This window comes from Bufo gargarizans, chromosome 4, assembly GCF_014858855.1.
Source record: "Bufo gargarizans isolate SCDJY-AF-19 chromosome 4, ASM1485885v1, whole genome shotgun sequence".
Taxonomy (NCBI): domain Eukaryota; kingdom Metazoa; phylum Chordata; class Amphibia; order Anura; family Bufonidae; genus Bufo; species Bufo gargarizans.
This window is the reverse complement of record NC_058083.1, coordinates 437366849-437387334: the sequence shown is the minus strand read 5'-3', so window position 1 is coordinate 437387334 and position 20486 is coordinate 437366849. Positions and strand designations below refer to the sequence as shown.

The following is a 20486-nucleotide window of genomic DNA, read 5'->3' as shown; positions in this document are numbered from 1 at the left end:
CACTTTCGGCATTATTTTTAGTAGGTTCACTCTACCAATCCATGATATGTATGGGATCTTCCATGAATTTATTATATTTCCTACCTGATAAAGTAGTGCAGTTTAGTGTAAACCAGTTGTCAGGGTTAGGAGATAATTGAAGGCCTAAATACTTTGTGATTATTTGACAACAGGAAGTCAGTATTAAATCAAGCCCGGTGTATCATGCTCGGGGGGGCAGGAAATATTCAAGGCTATTGATTTTGTTGGGTTTATTTTAAAGTTTGATAGTGAATGGAATTCATCAAAAATCTTTGATAAAATAGGGAAGGATATATCTGGGTTAGAGGTTATCACGAGTTAGGCTACTTTCACACTTGCGTTTGATCGGATCCGTTCTGAACGGATCCGATCATATTAATGCAGACGGAGGCTCCGTTCAGTACGGATCCGTCTGCATTAATAACTTAGAAAAATTTCTAAGTGCGAAAGTAGCCTGAGCGGATCCGTTCAGACTTTCAATGTAAAGTCAATGGGGGACGGATCCGCTTGAAGATTGAGCCATATGGTATCATCTTCAAGCGGATCCGTTTCCATTGACTTACATTGTAAGTCTGGACGGATCCGCACGGCCAGGCGAGCGGAGGCTGGATGCCGCCAGACTGATGCAGTCTGAGCGGATCCGCATCCATTCAGACTGCATCAGGGCTGGACGGAGGCGTTCTGCTCCGCTCGTGAGATCCGGCAAAAGGAGGAGAAATATTTTTGGTAAAGTAATTTGACTGTTTTTAGTATTCTGTCCCTAATAGGGGGATGGACTTCAAAAGAGATTTGTTTAGTCGCCATGTGAAGGATCTCTTGTTAGATATGCTAACTGGAGCGTGGTCAGAAATTCCCATGGTACCTATGGAGGATTGTACTAGGGTAGGGAGGTGGGTCGAGGATGTGAACATCTCGGGTAAGATGTGTGCGTCGGAAAAATAAGGTCTAATCTTTATCATGTGGGTGTGTTGCCCGCCATGTGTCCCTCAGGGCTCTAAGTTGTCTTTGTGATATATGCACTCTTTTCGAGGTAGAGTCTACCATAGGTTCTAGCACTAGGTTTAAATGCTGTTAAGAACAGCTCGGGAAAGATGGCCACCCCCCATAATCATGTTCGGAACATGGAATAAAAAAAATAAAAAAAATGATTAGAAGTAAAGGATACGTGTCACTATCTGGTTTTAACCACCAGATAACATTTTTGGACATTTCCTTTTTAAGGCCTCTTTCACACTTGTGTTGTCCGGATCCGGCGTGTACTCCACTTGCCGGAATTACACACCGGACCCGGAAAAACGCATGTGTACTGAAAGCATTTGAAGACGGATCCGTCTTCAAAATGCTTTCAGTGTTACTATGGCAGCCAGGACGCTATTAAAGTCCTGGTTGCCATAGTAGGAGCGGGGAGCTGTATACTTACAGTCCGCGTGGCACCCGGGGCGCTCCAGAGTGAAGTCAGAGAGCCCCATGCGCATGGATGACGTGCCATGTGATCACGTCATCCATGTGCGTGGGGCGCCCCGACGTCACACTGGAGCGCCCCGGGAGCCGCACGGACGGTAAGTATGCTGCTCCCCCGCTCCCCTTTACCATGGCTGCCAGGACTTTAGCGTCCCGGCAGCCATGGTAACCATTCAGAAAAAGCTAAACGTCGGATCCGGCAATGCGCCAAAACGACGTTTAGCTTAAGGCCGGATCCGGATCAATGCCTTTCAATGGGCATTCATTCCGGATCCTGGCCTTGCGGCAAGTGTTCCGGATTTTTGGTTGGAGCAAAAAGCGCAGCATGCTGCGGTATTTTCTCCGGCCAAAAAACGTTCCGTTCCGGAACTGAAGACACCCTGAACGGATTTCACTCCATTCAGAATGCATTAGGATAAAACTGATCAGGATTCTCTACGCCGGAAGAAAAGAACGCAGGTGTGAAAGAGCCCTAACAGCCCGAGCATCAGCCAGATAATTGCTAACAACCGCTTGTAGGAATGCTCGTAAGTGATTATCTGCCGGTGTGAAAGTGCCGCCGATTACCCGATGAACGACCAAAAGCTCATTCATCACGTAATAAGAGCAACCTCTGCTGCCGGCAAACAATTCTGTATGGGGAAAAGCGATGGCAAAGCGCTGTAAAGGGGCCTTAACACACATGCCTTCCATAAAGAACTTCTGCAGCCGCTGAGGCACGACACAGCAGCTAATAAGGAAGCTCACCATATCACTCAGCGGTTGGCACTAACTGCTTCTATGTGGTGCCAGTCACCTCTGTATAGTCGGCAGGTTCTCACATGTGCACACAGATATAAGGCCCACAACATGGGAAACCAACGGACTTAGGGCTCATGCACATGAACGCATTTTCTTTCAGTGTCTTTTTTTGCGGACCATATGCGGAACCATTCATTTCATTGCAGCAAGTTAGGGCTCGTTCACACGACCGTTGGTGTCCCATTGCCGTATTTGCGGATCTGCATCACGGATGCGGACCCGTTAATTTCAATGGGTATGCAAATCCGGAGATGCAGAACAGTGCGGAACTGAACACTACAGAGTGCTTTCTGGGGTTCTGCTCCGTGCTTCCGCACCACAAACAAAAAGATAGAACTTGTTCTCTCTTTTTGCAGAACGGAAGGATCGCCGACCCATTCAAGTGCACAGCTTAGCATCAGAGAACATGGCGCACGCTGCTGTCAGCATGCTCCATGTTCCCTCAGCTGCACAGGGAAGAAAGCAGTGCCTCCCTCCCTGTGCTGCCACCAATGAGAAGAGGGGGGGGGGGGGGGGGGCTGTGGCCAGTGCGCCACCAATGAAGATAAGTAACTCATTATTACAAATACAGGAGGCGGGTGCTGGCAGCAGAATCACATAGCCGGCACCCGACCTCTATGGCAGGGAGCTGCGATCAGTGGCAGTTAACCCCTTAGGTGCCGGCTATGTGTTTCGCAGCCAGCACCCACATCCTGTATTTGTATTAATCAACAAAAAGAAAATCCGGCTCTTGAACAACAGGAGACACTTTATTTAGCGGTAAAACTTCCAATCCTCATAGGCAGGGTATAGTCAGCATGTTTCGGACCTTCGTATATCAGTCCTTAATCATGACATGTTCAAGAGCCGGATTTTCTCTTTTTGTTGATTTGCTCTCACGGCCGTGCTCACTACAGGTGCAACAGGCGAGAGCTGCTCAAGCTTTTCATTTACTCCTTTCCTGTATTTGTAGTGATGGTTTAAAACATTGGGGGCGCACTGTGCCACCCCCAGTATTAAAACATTGGTGGCAGAGGCCACAGGGTCCCATCCCCTCCTCATTGGTGGCACAGTGGCAGTTGTGATTGGAGCCCCTGCAGTGTAATCCTTGGGCTCTGATCGGTTATCATGGCAGCCAGGACGCTACTGAAGCCCTGGCTGCCATGGTAATCTCCCTGCTGCTGTGTCTCTATGCACAAGGTAACAGGGAGTGAGCCCTGAGAGTGTAAAGTCCTATTCACCCTAATAGAGCGCTATCAGGGTGAATAGGACAAGGGGTTAAAATATCCCAGGTTCTGGCCCCTAAGAGGGAAATAGTAAAGTAAAAAACACACCAAAATGAGTATAAATCACCCCCTTTCCCAATTTTACATATAAAATATATAAACAAACATATTACATATCTCCACATCCAAAAATTCCAAACTATATAAAAAAAGCGGGATTTGCCATTTTTCAATTTTTTGGTCACCTTGCCCCCCCCCCCCCCAAAGAAATAGGATAGGACTAGGGCTGAAACAATTTATGGATTCAGGGTCCATACACGCGGCCGACACCCCCATAGAACTGACTATTCTTGTCCGCAATTGCAGACAAGAATAGAACATCGTTTATTTTTTTCAGGAGCCTCGGACCGGAAGATCGGGGCTCCACTCCGGAAATGCGGCTAGCACACTGTGTGCTGTCCGCATCTCTTCCGGCCCCATAGAGAATAATTTTGCGGAACAGATCCGGACCCGTTTTACGGACGTATAAAAGGACCCTTAATCTAGGCAAAAAAAATACTCAATGCAGTTTTTCTGCATTGAGGATTAGTTTAAAAATCGCATGACCACGGAGCGCGAGTGAAATGAAGCTTCTCCATGGCCTCCTGTCGGCACCGGACGACCTTGCGTTCACACATCGTGTGACATCAGGTCCCCAGTGGTGCTGGATAAAGTTAGCAGAGGCAGCAGCGGTGGGGAAATGGGGGGCACCTGTAATTTGGCATGTATAAAGATATTGGGGGGGGGGGGGGGGGTTACTGGGAGCACCTGTGATTAGGCACATGGAGGGGCTGATCTGGGGAGTGGGGGACATTGTAGAGGGCACATCATGGCAATCTGGTGTCATCATGGAGGCACTGGGGGACATGGTGGACGGCATAGGAGGTACTGGGAAAGGGGGGCATTTTATAAAGCAATACATTACTTTAAGAAGGTTTTTCTTATTAGAGTACTCTATTAATCGTAAAAATAATCAATAGAATACTTGATTACTTAAATAATAGTTTACTGCAGCCCTAGATAGGACTAAGGGCCGGACGTTCCATAAAACGCGTAATGTCAGCAGCTTTTTTGGCATTTTATTTTCTCCGCGTGGTATCAAGTATCGCAATACTTTTTTATGGTATCGAAATCAAATCAAAATTTGGGTATCATGACAACCCTACTCAGACTGGAATCACAGACCAGAAGTGTGACTTTTCGTTTAGCCGACGCCATACCGGGTACCTTACTGGAGCGCCAAGCCTCACCTTCCACCTAGCCCGGTGATGTCACCGACACACAGGGGCGTTATCTAGCGCTGCCAGTTCACTCCTGCAAAAAAAAAAAGCCACCAGGCTCTTTGCTAAGTGGAAGATGTGGCTCAGCTCTCCAGTAAGGAACGCGATACATCACCGGATGAACAAAAAAAAAAAAAAAAAAAAGGAAGAAGGGTAGAACCCACATATATGTAGGCTGTTAGCGAACCTGAATAACCCCTTTAATGGCCATAAAGTATAGAAGATGCCACACAGTCCATATCTATACACACACACTGACTAAACAGTGCGGCCTGTGTACAGCCTGCTGAGCCATACGGTACTCAAACGCAGCGTGACTGCACAGTGGCAGCCTCACAGTGAATGGGGTCCATCTGGTGGTGTTCATTCCACTTAAAGCTGGGTTCACACCTGAGCGTTTTACAGAGCGTTCCCTATGGGAATGGTTCTCACCTGAGCATTTTACAGCGTGTACGAACGCGCTGTAAGACACCCTACGCCCCAAGAAGTACAGGAGCTTCTTTGGGGCGTAGTATCGCACGTTCCCATACATAGACTTCCGGGAACGCGCGACAATGGGCTTTCGCTTGCACAGGAGCCACGTATGTAAGACACCCGTAGAATCATGCATACAGAGCGCTCCATCCAGCACGCTCAGGTGTGAACCCAGCGTAAAGGGAACCTGTCACCAGGATTGTGTATAGAGCTGACGACATGGGTTGCTAGATGGCCGCTAGTACATCCGCAATACCCAGTCCCCATAGCTCTGTGTGCTTTTATTGTGTATAAAAACCGATTTGATACATATGCAAATTAACCTGAGATGAGTCAGAGCTTGAAAATATGACTTCTCCGGTCATTTAAGTAAGGACTTATGTTAATTTGCATATGTATTAAATCGTTTTTTTTACACAATAAAAGCACACTTAGCTATGGGGACTGGGTATTGCGGATGTGCTAGCGGCGATCTAGCAACCCATGCCCTCAGCTCTATACACAAAATCCCGGTGACAGGTTCCCTTTAAGAACCAGCACTTCTATTTTCATGCGCCTATGACGGCAAAATGTGAACACGGAATTGATATTTTTGCTGGAATCTGCAGCGGAGCCTCCATTGCAGGTGTGAACATTGCCTCAGGCCTCATCCAGACATCAGTGCATCAGGACAGCACACGTATCAACTGATAGGCGCTATCCGAGGCTGGATGCGCTCCCCCCATACGCCCGGGCACCTCACGTAAACATACTCACGTGGCCCCCTGCGAGGATGAAAACATCTGGTGCCAGGGGGTGGAGCAAGCCTCCCTAGCATCGCGGGTGACAATAAGGAGGCTCGTCCCCATCACCGCCTGCCCCGCAGATGTTTTCATCCTCGCAAGGGGGATTAGCAGATGCGGCGGAGCAGGGAGCCAGGTGAGTATGTTCCTGTGAGGGGCCCGGGTGTATGGGGGGCATTTCCAGCCTAGGATAATCCCTTTAATGAGTGTAGTCACACATCCATGATTTAGCACAGTCCGCAGGAGCACGCACTATTTTTGCCTGTGTTTACGGATCTACGCCCGTTAATGTCTATGGGTCCATGAGAAAACACAATGTGGATGATGGCTGCTGCGTTCCATTTACGCCATTGGTAGGTGATGCTCTGGAAAATAATTTTCAGCTGAGCTGCCTACATGGAAAAACAGCCCCACAACCAAACACGGATCCTTCACGGATAAAACACTGACCATCTTTTCACTGATATCAACACGCAGGTGTGAATGAGGCCTTATCCACCACTGCAATAACACACATGTCCGTACGTGAGGAGCCGGCCACGGGTGCACAGGGCAGGGCCCCCGCCTCATTACTCACCTTCTCCTCCACGCAGTGCACGACAATGGACGGGTACTTGCGGCTGAGCCACCTGAAGAACGCCGGGACTCCCATGTTACACAAACTGGAGGAAGAGCAGGCCGCGGCGCACACGCAGTACGCACTCAGACACAGGAAGTGGGGGCCGAGAGGACGCACTTCCGCCTTCTATGGGTGGGGGCGGGGAGCGCTCCCCCCTCCTCCCGCGTGGAGAGGCTGCTCCGTCATAAACACGGAAGATGGCGGAATACGAGCTGTAGCGTAATCACTGCTCATAGAGCAGGACGGGGTTTGAGGAAAGCTCCTATGTGACTAGCACATGTACTGCACGGTGACAGGCTACCCTGGCCATACACATGTACTGTACGGTGCCATGCTACCCTGGCCATACACATGTACTGCACGGTGCCATGTTACCCTGGCCATACACATGTACTGTACGGTGCCATGCTACCCTGGCCATACACATGTACTGCACGGTGCCATGTTACCCTAGCCATACACATGTACTGCACAGTGCCATGCTACCCTGGCCATACACATGTACTGCACGGTGCCATGTTACCCTGGAGCTACCCTGGCCATACACGTACTGCACAGTGCCATGTTACCCTGGCCATACACATGTACTGCACAGTGCCATGTTACCCTGGCCATACACATGTACTGCACAGTGCCATGTTACCCTGGAGCTACCCTGGCCATACACGTACTGCACAGTGCCATGTTACCCTGGCCATACACATGTACTGCACTGTGCCATGTTACCCTGGAGCTACCCTGGCCATACACGTACTGCACAGTGCCATGTTACCCTGGCCATACACATGTACTGCACAGTGCCATGTTACCCTGGCCATACACATGTACTGCACAGTGCCATGTTACCCTGGAGCTACCCTGGCCATACACGTACTGCACAGTGCCATGTTACCCTGGCCATACACATGTACTGCACAGTGCCATGTTACCCTGGAGCTACCCTGGCCATACACGTACTGCACGGTACATGTTACCCTGGCCATACACATGTACTGCACGGTGCCATGTTACCCTGGAGCTACCCTGGCCATACATAATATAAAATCTCCCACGGACTCACTATGCCCCTCAGTGAATACCTTGGGATTGTCTATTTTCCGAAATGGGGTCATTTGTGGGGTGTGTTTACTGTTCTGGCATTTTGGGCAGGGCTAAATTGTGAGCAACCCTGTAAAGCCTAAAGGTACTCGTTGGACTTTTGGCCCCTTTATGCACCTAGGCTGTAAAAAAGTGTGACACATGTGGTATCGCCGTACTCAGAAGAAGTAGGGCAATGTGTTTTGGGGTGTATTTTTACATATACCCATGCTGGGTGAGAGAATTTTTTTTTTTTTTAAGTTGTCATTTACAGAGATATTTCTCACACACAGTATGGGTATATGTAAAAATACACCCCCAAAACACATTCCCCAGCTTCTCCTGAGTACGGCGATACCAGATGTGTGACACTTTTTTGCAGCCTAGGTGCGCAAAGGGGCCCAAATTCCTTTTAGGAGGGCATTTTTAGGCATTTGGATTCCAGACTTCTTCTCACGCTTTAGGGCCCCTAAAATGCCAGGGCAGTATAAATACCCCACATGTGACCCCATTTTGGAAAGAATACACCCCAAGGTATTCCGTATGGGGCATGGCGAGTTCATAGAAGATTTTTTTTTTTTTTGCCACAAGTTAGCGGAAATTGATTTTTTTTTGTTTTTTCTCGCAAAGTCTCCCTTTCCGCTAACTTGGGACAAAAAGTTCAATCTTTCATGGACTCAATATGCCCCTCACGGAATACCTTGGGGTGTCTTCTTTCCAAAATGGGGTCAGTTGTGGGGTGTTTGTACTGCCCTGGCATTTGAGGGTCTCCACAATCATTACATGTATGGCCAGCATTAGGAGTTTCTGCTATTCCTCCTTATATTGAGCATACAGGTAATGAGATTTTTTTTTTTCGTTCAGCCTCTGGGCTGAAAGAAAAAATGAACGGCACAGATTTCTTCATTCGCATCGATCAATGTGGATGAAAAAATCTCTGCCCAAAAACCCTGAAGTTTTCCATTCACTGCCAGCAAGCAGAGGGGTGGGAAACGTAGGAGACCTCCTCTAGCAGCTGAACTGGCCTGTGCTTAACCCCTTATAGGCTGCTTTAGTGCCATTATCCCTCTTTAACTTCACCACATGTCTTTGGAGCAGAAAGCAGCAGCTAACCGTTCTCTGCTCATCAGTTCACATGTCAGTAAGGAGCCGTGCACTAACATAGCTGTCCTTTTCTAGATGGTGCGGGAGCTATGTACTGACCTCCCAGTACTGACGGGTCACGTAGCATTATAGTGATTTATGATGCTATGTAACCCTTACACTTCTGGAATGTATTGGATAACAGTGAGAGCATTATGTCAGTGTTATCCAGTATACTTCAGACCTCTAAGGGTTATATAGCTTCATAAATCAATATAATGCTATGCGACCCGGTTAGTGCTACGCAGGCGAGGACGGGGGATCCCACCAACATACCGTGGTGTGAAACCAGTACAGCTGGTGCTTATACATGTTCTAACAGGGTTTATTGATCTCTGGCTTCTTGTGACCTCATGGGGACCCAGTCCTATAAAACACACTAATAAATCTGCATGCCTAGTGCCTAGTTCTCTCAGCCGTGGACTGTGCGGGAGCTCTGTGCGTCCCCAGTTGAAATGTCTCCAGAAGCTCACTTCCACCAGCAGCTCAGCTCTACAGCGCAGATTCAAACTTGCGAGGATGCCGGAGACAGGAGCCCAAGACGCAGGAACCCAAGCCATGCCCACCCTTTATGCCGGGTAGTGTGTGGTGTAGCTGGCCAGCTTAGACCTGTCCTAGGTTGCTAATATAGCTTATACTGTATGTTTATAAAGCTATACCTGCCAATAACCTTAATACAGTTCCTATGTTTGTGTGTTAAAGACAAAAGCAGAGGTATTTACTAAAGTTGAGCGGACACCTGGATGTTCGGATTCGCCGAACTTCACAAAAAAGTTCGAACTTTTGAGCACTAAAATGGCTCTAAAAATGTCATGGAAATGGCTAGAGGGCTGCAAATGGCAGAAAAATGTGGTTAAGAGCATGGCAATTGCTGTGCAAACAAATGTGGATAGGGAAATGACTTAAAATAACATAAAATACGTAAAAATAAAAAAGAATAATCTTGATCTAGAAGGACGAGGATCATATGGAGTAGGAGGTTGAGGAGGCGGTGGATGTGGCAGTGTAGGTGGAAGTGGCTGTGGAGGAGGTAGCCTACACTGCTTTTTGTTTTTAAATTTATTTTTTGTTTTTTAAATTAGGGTACACCCCAAAACATTGGAAAATATAATCTGTGATCACCCCCTCTAGTCGTGCTAAACACACATTCAGACAATACACTAGTTGCAGGGCACCTCCACCTCCAAGGCGTAAAGGGCAAGATCAGGCCATGTGCCCAATTTGGAGACCTATCAGTCAGTTTGTGTAGGCATGTGCACACATACTGCCCCACCATGTCGCATGTCACCGTGACGTCCATGATCCATTTGGATATCTTCTCTATTAACTTTCAATGTTTTTTTTCTGAGCCTACCATGTTGATCATGGTTATCGGCGAATCAGGGTTCCATGCCGGAGAGGGAGCGTGAGAAGGAGAGACCACATCCAAGGGAGATCAATGGATGAAATATAATTGTGATCGAGCGGAAATGTGGAAGAAGCTATTAAAATGGAAGAATCGAAGGAAAGAAGGGGGCGAGCGGCAATTACCCACTCCTGACTTGGGGAGGTAGTGACGATAAATAACAATACAGGACTCTTAAGATGCCCTGTTATTGGAATGATTAATAAAAAATTATAGGGAATGTCACTGGGGTATTTTGGATTTGGAAACGTTAGACAGGAGTGGCCCTGCTGCCGCTTTGTTGACTCTAGATAACTTCTGCCTGATCGCACGTCCCCGTGACGTCCACGATCCAATTGGATATCTTCTCTATCAACTTTCGATGTTCTTTTCTAACCTACCATGTTGATCACAGTTATCGGCGAATCAGGGTTCCACGCAGGAGAGGCAGTGTGAGAAAGGGATACCTCATCCAAGGGAGGTCAATGGATGAAATTAAATGTTGATCAAGCGGAAAAGTGGGACAAATTATTGAAGCCGAAGCTTACAAGTAAAGGAGGTGGCGCGCGTCAATTAAAAAAGAATTTTTGAAATGTAATTTCCTGTCACCTATGCAGAGCAGGGGTTTGTATACGGCAAAATTGATAAACTGTCACCTGACAATGTAACAGACAATGTTTTTAAATTTATGTCCCTGTCACCTATGCAGAGCAGGGGTTTAATCACGGCAAAAATGGTCAAGTCTCATCCAAGAATGTAACAGACAAATTAGTGAAATGTTTTTACCTGTCTACTAGGTATAGCAGTGGTATATCACAGCCAAAAATTGGTGAATTTCACCTGAGAATGTTACAGACAAATTAGTGAAATTTGTTCACCTGTCTACTAGGTATAGCAGGGATATATCACCCAAGTATGTAACAAATTAGTGATTTTTTTTTTTACCTGTCTACTTGGTAGAGCAGGGGTATATCACAGCAAAAAATTTGTTCATTTCACCTGAATATGTAACAAATTAGTGAAATATTTTTACCTGTCTACTAGCTAGAGCAGTGGTATATCACAGCCAAAAATAGGTTTATTTCACCCGAATATGTAACAGACAAATTAATGATTTTTTTTTTACCTGTATACTAGGTATAGCAGTGGTATATCACAGCCAAAAATTGGTGAATTTCACCCGAAAATGTAACAGACAAATTAGTGAAATGACATAAAATACATACACATAAAAATAAATAAACTTGATTTATGAGGTGGAGGTCCACATGAAGTAGGAGTTTGAGGAGGCGGTGTAGGTGGTAGCGGCGGTGGAGGAGGGCGAGGTAGCCAACACTGGTTTTTGGTTTTAATTATTATTTTTTTATTATTATTATTTTTTTAATTAGAGTACACTCCAAAAGAGTGGGAAATATCCGAAATACAACAATGAGCAATTGCGCTGTAGTATAACAATGGCTCGATAAGGCCGGTATACATGTCTATTCTGCACAAGGTACGGACAAGTCCTGTGGGATCCATGCCTGGTTCATTAATGAACGTGAGCTTGTCCACATTGGCTGTGGACAGGCGGCTGCGCTTGTCTGTGATAACGCCCCCTGCGGTGCTAAACACACGTTCAGACAATACACTGGCTGCAGGGCAGGCCAATACCTCCAAGGCGTAAAGGGCGATCTCAGGCCATGTGCCCAATTTGGAGACCCAGAAGTTTAAGGGGACAGACCCGTCATTCAGTACATGTAGGCATGTGCACACATACTGCACCACCATGTTGCTGAAATGCTGCCTCCTGCTAAGATGTTCCATATCAGCTGGTGGTGCTAGTTGTTGTGGCGTGCTGGTGTTGCCCCAGCTGCGTTGGCGACCTCTTCCTCCTCCTCTGCCTTTGCCTTGTGCTTCCACTGTGCCCCCGTCAGGTGGGAATGCCACCAGCAGCGCGTCTACCAGCGTGCGCTTGTACTCGCGCATCTTACGATCACGCTCAAGTGATGGATTTAAGGACGGTATGTTGTCCTTGTAATGGGGATTCAGCAGCGTGGCCACCCAGTAATCAGCACAAGTTAGAATGTGGGCAACTCGGCGGTCGTTGCGGAGACACTGCAGCATGTAATCGCTCATGTGTGCCAGGCTGCTCAGAGGCAGCGAAAAGCTGTGCTCTGTGGGAGGTGTATCGTCTGTGTCCCCTGTATCCCCCCAGCCACGCACCAGTGATGGCCATGAGCTGGTTTGGGTGCCACCCTGCCATGAACACAGTTCCTCCTCCTCCATCTCCTTTTCCTCACCCTCAACCTCGTCATCCTCCAGAACTGTGCCCTGGTGTTTGTGGGTGTAGGAACCCACCCTCTGAGCCACTTGTGAATGACTGGCCGGAACCCCTATGAAATGATCCCTCTTCCTCCTCCTCCTCCTGTGCCACATCCTCTTCCATCATCACCAGAAGCGTTTTTTGAAGGAGGCATAGAAGTGGGATAGTAACGCTGAGAATGGCGTTATCAGCACTGGCCGTGTTGGTGGAGTACTTGATACAGCGCAACAAGGAACACAGGTCTCGCATGGAGGCCCAGTCATTGGTGGTGAAGTGGTGCTGTTCCGCAGAGCGACTCACCCGTGCGTGCTGCAGCTGAAACTCCACTATCGTCTGGCCAGCATGTGCAAGGTGGAGTTCCACCTTGTGGGCATGTCGCATATGAGGCGGTGAGCGGGAAGGCCAAAGTTACGCTGGAGCACTGACAGGCGAGCACAGTGAGAATGCCGAAAGCGCGCACAGACGGGCCGCACTTTATGCAGCAGCTCTGACATATCGAGGTAATTTTTAAGGAACATCTGCACCACCAAATTCAGCACATGCGCCAGGCAAGGGATGTGCGTCTAACCGGTTAGTCCCAGAGCTGCTACGAGATTTAGCCCATTATCGCACACCACCAGGCCGGGATTGAGGCTCACTGGCACCTACCACTCATCGGTCTGTTGTTCAAGGCCCGTTCACAGCTGCTGCGCGGTGTGGAGTTTGTCCCCCAAACAGATAAGTTTTAAAACTGCCTGCTGTCGTTTACCCCTGGCTGTGCTGAAGTTGGTGGTGAAGGTGTTACGCTAACCGGATGAGGAGCCGGTAGAGGATGAGAAAGCGGAGTAGGAGGAGAAAGCAACAGGAGGCAAACTGAAGTGCCCTGCAATCCTCAGTGGTGGAAGGACATGCGCCAAACTGCAATCTGCCTCAGGCCCAGCCGCCACTGCATTTACCCAGTGTGCTGTTATGGAGATATAACATCCCCGACCATGCTTACTGGTCCACGTATCCGTAGTTAGGTTGACCTTGACACATATGGTGTTGCACAGTGCACACCTGGTTTTGTCCCCCACTTAGTTTTGCAGGTAAGGGATGGCACACCTGGAAAAGTAGTGGCGGCTGGGCACGACGTACTGTGGGACAGCCACCGCCATAAGGCTTTCAAAACTCTCCGTCTCCACCAGACGGAATGACATAATTTCAAAGGACAGTAATTAATCAAAGGGGTACTTCCTCTTCCGCTCCAGTGTTCGGGAGATGGAGAGCTGAAAGCTTCCGTGGGACATTGTGGAGATGCTTGGTGACCCAGGTGGTGGTGTTGCTGACAGATCCTCTGTTTGCGGGGTGGCAGGTGGCCCTGTCACTTCAGAGGCCGAGACTGCAGCAGAAGAGGAAGCAGGAGGAGCCAGAGACCTTTCTTGGTTTTTGAAGTGTCTACTTTGCACATAGATGCCTGGTCATGCAGGTTGTGCTCAGGTTTAGATCGTTTATGCCTCACTTCAGGCTCTGATTGCACAGCGTGCAAGCCACTCGTGTCTTGTCGTCAGCACATTGTCTGAAGAACTGCCACGTCAGGGAACTCCTTGGAGCTGGCTTTGGTGTGCTCGGTCCCTTGCTACGGTAGGCAGTAGCAGGCGTACTGTCTAGAGGACGGCCGCTCCGCATTTGCACCCTCCTCCCTCTTCTGCTGTGTTGGTGGCTCTGTGCGACCACCGCCTCTTCTTCCGAACTACACAGGTCACTCGTATGACCTTGATTCCATGTGGGGTCAATGACCTCATCGTCCTCCACATCATCTTCCACCAGGTCTTCACCCCTGCCCTCCTTGTCATTTTGCACACTTTCAAAAGCCACAGCAGTTGGCACCTGTGTTTCGTCATCATCCGAGATGTGCTGCGGTGGTCCTCCCATGTACTCATCTTAAAATAAGTGGTTGGGCATCGGTGCACTCAATCTCTTCCACTTTTGGGGCAGGGCTAGGTGGATGGCCCTGGGAAACCCTGCTAGCAGAGTCATCAAAAAGCAGAAGAGACTGCTGCATGACTTGAGTCTCAGACTGCTTGGCTGATTTGCAAGGGGGTGAGCTGAAAGACTGATGGACATCGGCTGCAGGTGCCAACTCTGATCTTTCAGCAGGAGACTGGTTGGGAGACAATGTAAAGGACCTGGAGGCACTGTCAGCAACCCAATCTATTATCGCCGGTACTTGTTCTGGCCTCACCATGGGTCCACATCCCTTATTTGACGCTCTCCTCATAATTCTCAAATGTAGGATCTTGCCCCAAATGGGTGTTTTTTTAATAATAGAATAGAACAACAGTATCTAACGCGTGTATTTCACACTGACAGATGCAGCAAAGGTTGCAATATTAAGTACTTTGCCCAAAATGGGTGTTTTTTTTTATAATAGAATAAAACAGAAGTATCTAACGCATGTATCTCACACTGACAGCCAAGGCTGCAAATTTAGTATTTGGTCCAAAATTGGTGTTTTTTTAACCACCTCAGCTCCCCTAGCCTAAACACCCTTAATGACCAGACCACTTTTTACAATTCTGCACTACACTACTTTCACAGTTTATTGCTCGGTCATACAACTTACCACCCAAATACATTTTACCTCCTTTTCTTCTCACTAATAGAGCTTTCATTTGGTGGTATTTCATTGCTGCTGACATTTTTTGTTATTAATCGAAATGTACCGATTTTTCTGCAAAAAAATGTCATTTTTCACTTTCAGTTGTAAAATTTTTCAAATAAAACTACATTTCTATATAATTTTTTCTCTACATTTATTGTTCTACATGTCTTTGATTAAAAAAAAAATGTTTGAGTTAAAAAAAATGGTTTGGGTAAAAGTTATAGCGTTTACAAACTATGGTACAAAAATGTGAATTTCCGCATTTTGAAGCAGCTCAGACCTTCTGAGCACCTGTCATGTTTCCTGAGGTTCTACAATGCTCAGACAGTAGAAAACCCCCACAAATGACCCCATTTCAGAAAGTAGACACCCTAAGGTATTCGCTGATGGGCATAGTGAGTTCATAGAAGTTTTTATTTTTTTGTCACAAGTTAGCGGAAAATGATGATTTATTTATTTATTTTTCTTACAAAGTCTCATATTCCACTAACTTGTGACAAAAAATAAAAACTTCCATAAACTCACTATGCCCATCACGAAATACCTTGGGGTGTCTTCTTTCCAAAATGGGCTCACTTGTGTGGTAGTTATACTGTCTTGGCATTTTAGGGGCCCTAATGCGTGAGAAGTAGTTTGAAATCCAAATGTGTAAAAAATGCCCTGTGAAATCCTAAAGGTGCTCTTTAGAATTTGTGCCCCTTTGCCCACCTAGGCTGCAAAAAAGTGTTACACATGTGGTATTGCCTTATTCAGAAGAAGTAGGGCAACGTGTTTTGGGGTGTATTTTTACATATACCCATGCTGGGTGAGAGAAATATCTCTCTAAAATTACAACTTTGTATAAAAAAATGGGAAAAGTTGACTTTTAGAGAGATATTTCTCTCACCCAGCATGGGTATATGTAAAAATACACCCCAAAACATGTTGCCCTACTTCTTCTGAGTACGGCGATACCACATGTGTGACACTTTGCAGCCTAGGTGGGCAAAGGGGCACAAATTCTAAAGAGCACCTTTACGATTTCACAGGGCATTTTTTACACATTTGGATTTCAAACTACTTCTCACGCATTAGGGCCCCTAAAATGCCAAGGCAGTATAACTACCCCACAAGTGACCCCATTTTGGAAAGAAGACACCCTAAGGTATTCGCTGATGGGCATAGTGAGTTCATAGAAGTTTTTATTTTTTGTCATCAAGTCCCAGACTGTCTTCCCACTGCTCTCCAGGTAGTCAGGGCAACAGACCGGCTCCAGGGTCTGATCTTTACCCTCATAGATCCGAAATTTGTGTGTATAGCTTATGCAATTTGACCCCATACTGGGCGTGCTTGCTTGGGATGTATTGTTTGAAGCCAAGGCGCCGGTAAAATGTATAAGGGACTCGTCTACGCAGAAGTTTTGCTCAGGGGTATACAAATCTGCAAATTTGGTGTTAAAGTAGTCTATGAGGGGCCGAATTTTGCGGAGCCAGTCAAAAGCTGGGTGGCCTCTGGGACGGGAGGTGCTGTTGTCGCTAAAGTGCAGGAAATGCAGGATGGTTTCAAGTCGTGTCCTGGACATGGCAGCAGAGAACATGGGCATGTGATTAATTGGGTTCGTGGACCAATATGACTGCAATTCATGCTTTTTGGTTAGACCCATGTTGAGAAGAAGGCCCAGAAAAGTTTTAATTTCGGAAACTTGGATGGGTTTCCACCAGAAAGGTTGGCGGCTATAAATTGAGTGGCATACCGATTTGTTTCTGCCACGACTCAAAAAACCCCAGTGCCGATCCGATCTGAGCTGTCTCAACCCAAACTCCAGACTGGGCGGTGAAGGGGGAACTACTGGTGCAGCTGAAGTTGGGGGCTGCCAATCAGGGTTTGCCAGCACCTCAGGGACTCTAGCTGCTCTATGGGCCTGTCTGTGCGGTGGCTGCGACGGGGGAACTACTGCACGTGCCACCGTACCAGCTTCAACTGCCCTTCTGGTGCTCGCCACTTCACCATGTTGTACGGCAGTGCTGGTACTAGGTCCAGGATGGGCTGCGCTGCTGGTGTATGCCTCACCATGTAATCTGACAGCGCCAGCCCCACTCTGCTGCCCTTGAAGCGGATCCTGCGCAACCTGTGGTCTAGCAACACGAGACCGGGTACGCCTGGTGGTATCAGGGTCCTCAATCTCATCGTCCGAACTTTGGGTCAGACTGCCACTGCTTTGTACAGGTTCATATTCTGACCCGCTGGATTCGTCAGATGAGGGGTCCCATTCCTCATCCGACTGGGTCAGAAGCCTGTAGGCCTCTTCAGAAGAATACCCCTTACTTGCCATTTGGTCAACTAAATTTAGGGGGTATTCCCTGAGACTACCCAAGAAAAAAAGCAAGCCTGTCTTACAAATGGGAGGCTAGCGAAGTACCGGAGGCCGCTGCGATTGATAAAAAAATATAAAAACAGATTTTTTTTATCGCCGCAGCGCTTGTAAAGTGATTGTGCAGTGATAAAAAAAAAATTATAATTTTTGTCACTGCGGCGGGGCGGGCGTGGGCGAACGCACGTGTGGGCGACCGATCAGGCCTGATCGGACAAACGCTGCGTTTTGGGTGGAGGGGGAACTAAGGTGATACTAATACTATTATAGATCTGACTGTGATCAGTTCTGATCACTTACAGATACTATAATAGTACCCATGCGGTGCGTGGGCTGGGCGCTAATCGACGCTAACTACCTAACAAAGGGGCCTAAACTATCCTAAAACCTAACCGTCAATACTAGGGAAAAAAAAAAGTGACAGTTTACACTAATCACTTTTTTCCCTTTCACTAGTGATTGGCAGGGGTGATCAAGAGGTTAATTGGGGTGATGGGGGGTGATCTGGGGCTAAGTGTAGTGTTTAGTGTGTACTTACAGTAATGTGTGCTCCTCTCCTGGGACCAACCGACGAAAAGGACCAGCAGAGGAGCACACAAGCCATTTAACACCTTGTATTTATAAATATAAAGTGTTAAATGGCTTCTGATTCAGTTTTTTGAAAATCACAAGCCTGCCTGCGATGATCATTGGCTGGCAGGCTGGTGACGAAATACTCCTCTAACTTCTGCCGGCCCGCAATGCGCATGCGCGGGCGGCTGTGTGCGTAATCTCGCGTCTTGCGAGATGACGCACGGCTGCGTCTACAAGGAATGAATCGACCGCCTCCGGACCGCGATCCTGCGCTAGGCGGTCCGGAGGCGGTTAATAACAGAATAGAACAGCAGTATCTCACGCGTGTATCTCACACTGACAGATGCAGCCAAGGCCGCAAATTTTGTATTTGGCCCAAAATAGGTGTTTTTAACCACCAAAATATTATTGCAGTATTTCTAGCATGTATGTCACACTAACAAATGCAGCATAGGCCCCAGATGTAGGGTATTGCCCAAAAATTTTTTTTAAACCCAGAATATTGCTGTATTTCAAGCTTGTATCTCACACTGACAGATGCAGTCAAGGCAGCAAATTTTGTATTTGGTCCAAAATGGGTGTTTTTTTTAAATAACAGAATAGAATAACAGTATCTAACGTGTGTATCTCACATTGACAGATGCAGCAAAGGCTGCAAATTAATTTTTTTGCCCAAAATGGGTGTTTTTAACCACCAAAATATTATTGCAGTATTTCTAGCATGTATGTCACACTAACAAATGCAGCATAGGCCCCAGATGTAGGGTATTGCCAAAAATGGGTGTTTTTTTAACCCTGAATATTATTGCAGTATTTCAAGCTTGTATCTCTCAATGACAGATGCAGCAAAGGCTGCAAAATAATTTTTTTTGCCCAAAATAGTTTTTTTTATTTTTTATAACAGACTAGAACAGCAGTATCTAACGTGTGTATCTCACACTGACAGATGCAGCAAAGGCTGCAAATTTAGTTTTTTTGCCCAAAATGGGTGTTTTTTTTAAACCCAGAATATTATTGCTGTATTTCAAGCTTGTATCTCACACTGACAAATGCAGCCAAGGCCGCAAATTTAGTATTTGGCCCAAAATGGGTGTTTTTTTTAAATAACAGAATAGAACAGCAGTATCTGACGCATGTATCTCAAACTGACAGATGCAGCAAAGGCTGCAAATTAATTTTTTTGCCCAAAATGGGTGTTTTTTTAAAACCTAAAATATTATTACAGTATTTCTAGCTTGTATGTCACACTAACAAATGCAGCATAGGCCCCAGATGTAGGGTATTGCCAAAAATGGGTGTTTTTTTAAACCCTGAATGTTATTGCAGTATTTTAAGCTTGTATCTCACACTGACAGATGCAGCCAAGGTTGCAAAATTAAGTTTTTTGCCCAAAATAGGTGTTTTTTTAACCCAAAATATTATTGCAGTATTTCTAGCATGTATGTCACACTAACAAATGCAGCATAGGCCCCAGATGTAGGGTATTGCCAAAAATGGGTGTTTTTTTTAACCCTGAATATTATTGCAGTATTTTAAAGCTTGTATCTCTCAATGACAGATGCAGCAAAGGCTGCAAAATTAAGTTTTTTGCCCCAAATAGGTGTTTTTAAATAACAGACTAGAACAGCAGTATCTAACGTGTGAATCTCACACTGACAGATGCAGCAAAGGCTGCAAATTTAGTTTTTTTGCCCAAAATGGGTGTATTTTTTAAAGCCAGAATATTATTGCAGTATTTCAAGCTTGTATCTTTTACTGACAGATGCAGCAAAGGCTGCAAAATTAAGTTTTTTACCCCAAATAGGTGTTTTTTAAATAACAGAATAGAACAGCAGTTTCTGATGCGTGTATCTCATACTGACAGATGAAGCAAAGGCTGCAAATAAATTTTTTTGACCAAAATGTGTGTTTTTTTTTAACCCAGAATATTATTGCTGTATTTCAAGCTTGTATCTCACACTGACAGATGCAGCCAAGGCCGCAAATTTAGTATTTGGCCCAAAATGGGTGTTTTTTTTTTTAAAATAACAGAATAGAACAGCAGTATCTGACGCATGTATCTCAAACTGACAGATGCAGCAAAGGCTGCAAATTTATTTTTTTGCCCAAAATGGGTGTTTTTTTAAACCCAAAATATGATTACAGTATTTCTAGCTTGTATGTCACACTAACAAATGCAGCATAGGCCCCAGATGTAGGGTATTGCCAAAAATGGGTGTTTTTTTAAACCCTGAATGTTATTGCAGTATTTTAAGCTTGTATCTCACACTGACAGATGCAGCCAAGGTTGCAAAATTAATTTTTTTGCCCAAAATAGGTGTTTTTTTAACCAAAAATATTATTGCAGTA

The 20486-nt window shown here is 46.3% G+C and overlaps 1 protein-coding gene across 1 annotated transcript in view; it reads right to left on the bottom strand.

Annotated features, from left to right (window-relative positions):
* XRN2 (5'-3' exoribonuclease 2) overlaps window positions 1–6792 on the bottom strand; it is a 64956-nt gene extending 58164 nt beyond the window's left edge. Inside the window, exon 1 of the mRNA XM_044289853.1 lies at window positions 6641–6792. Within this exon, the coding sequence (XP_044145788.1) occupies window positions 6641–6715 (75 nt within the window). The 5' untranslated portion in view covers window positions 6716–6792. The remainder of the gene's footprint in view (window positions 1–6640) is intronic.
* Window positions 6793–20486: the final 13694 nt, after the last annotated feature.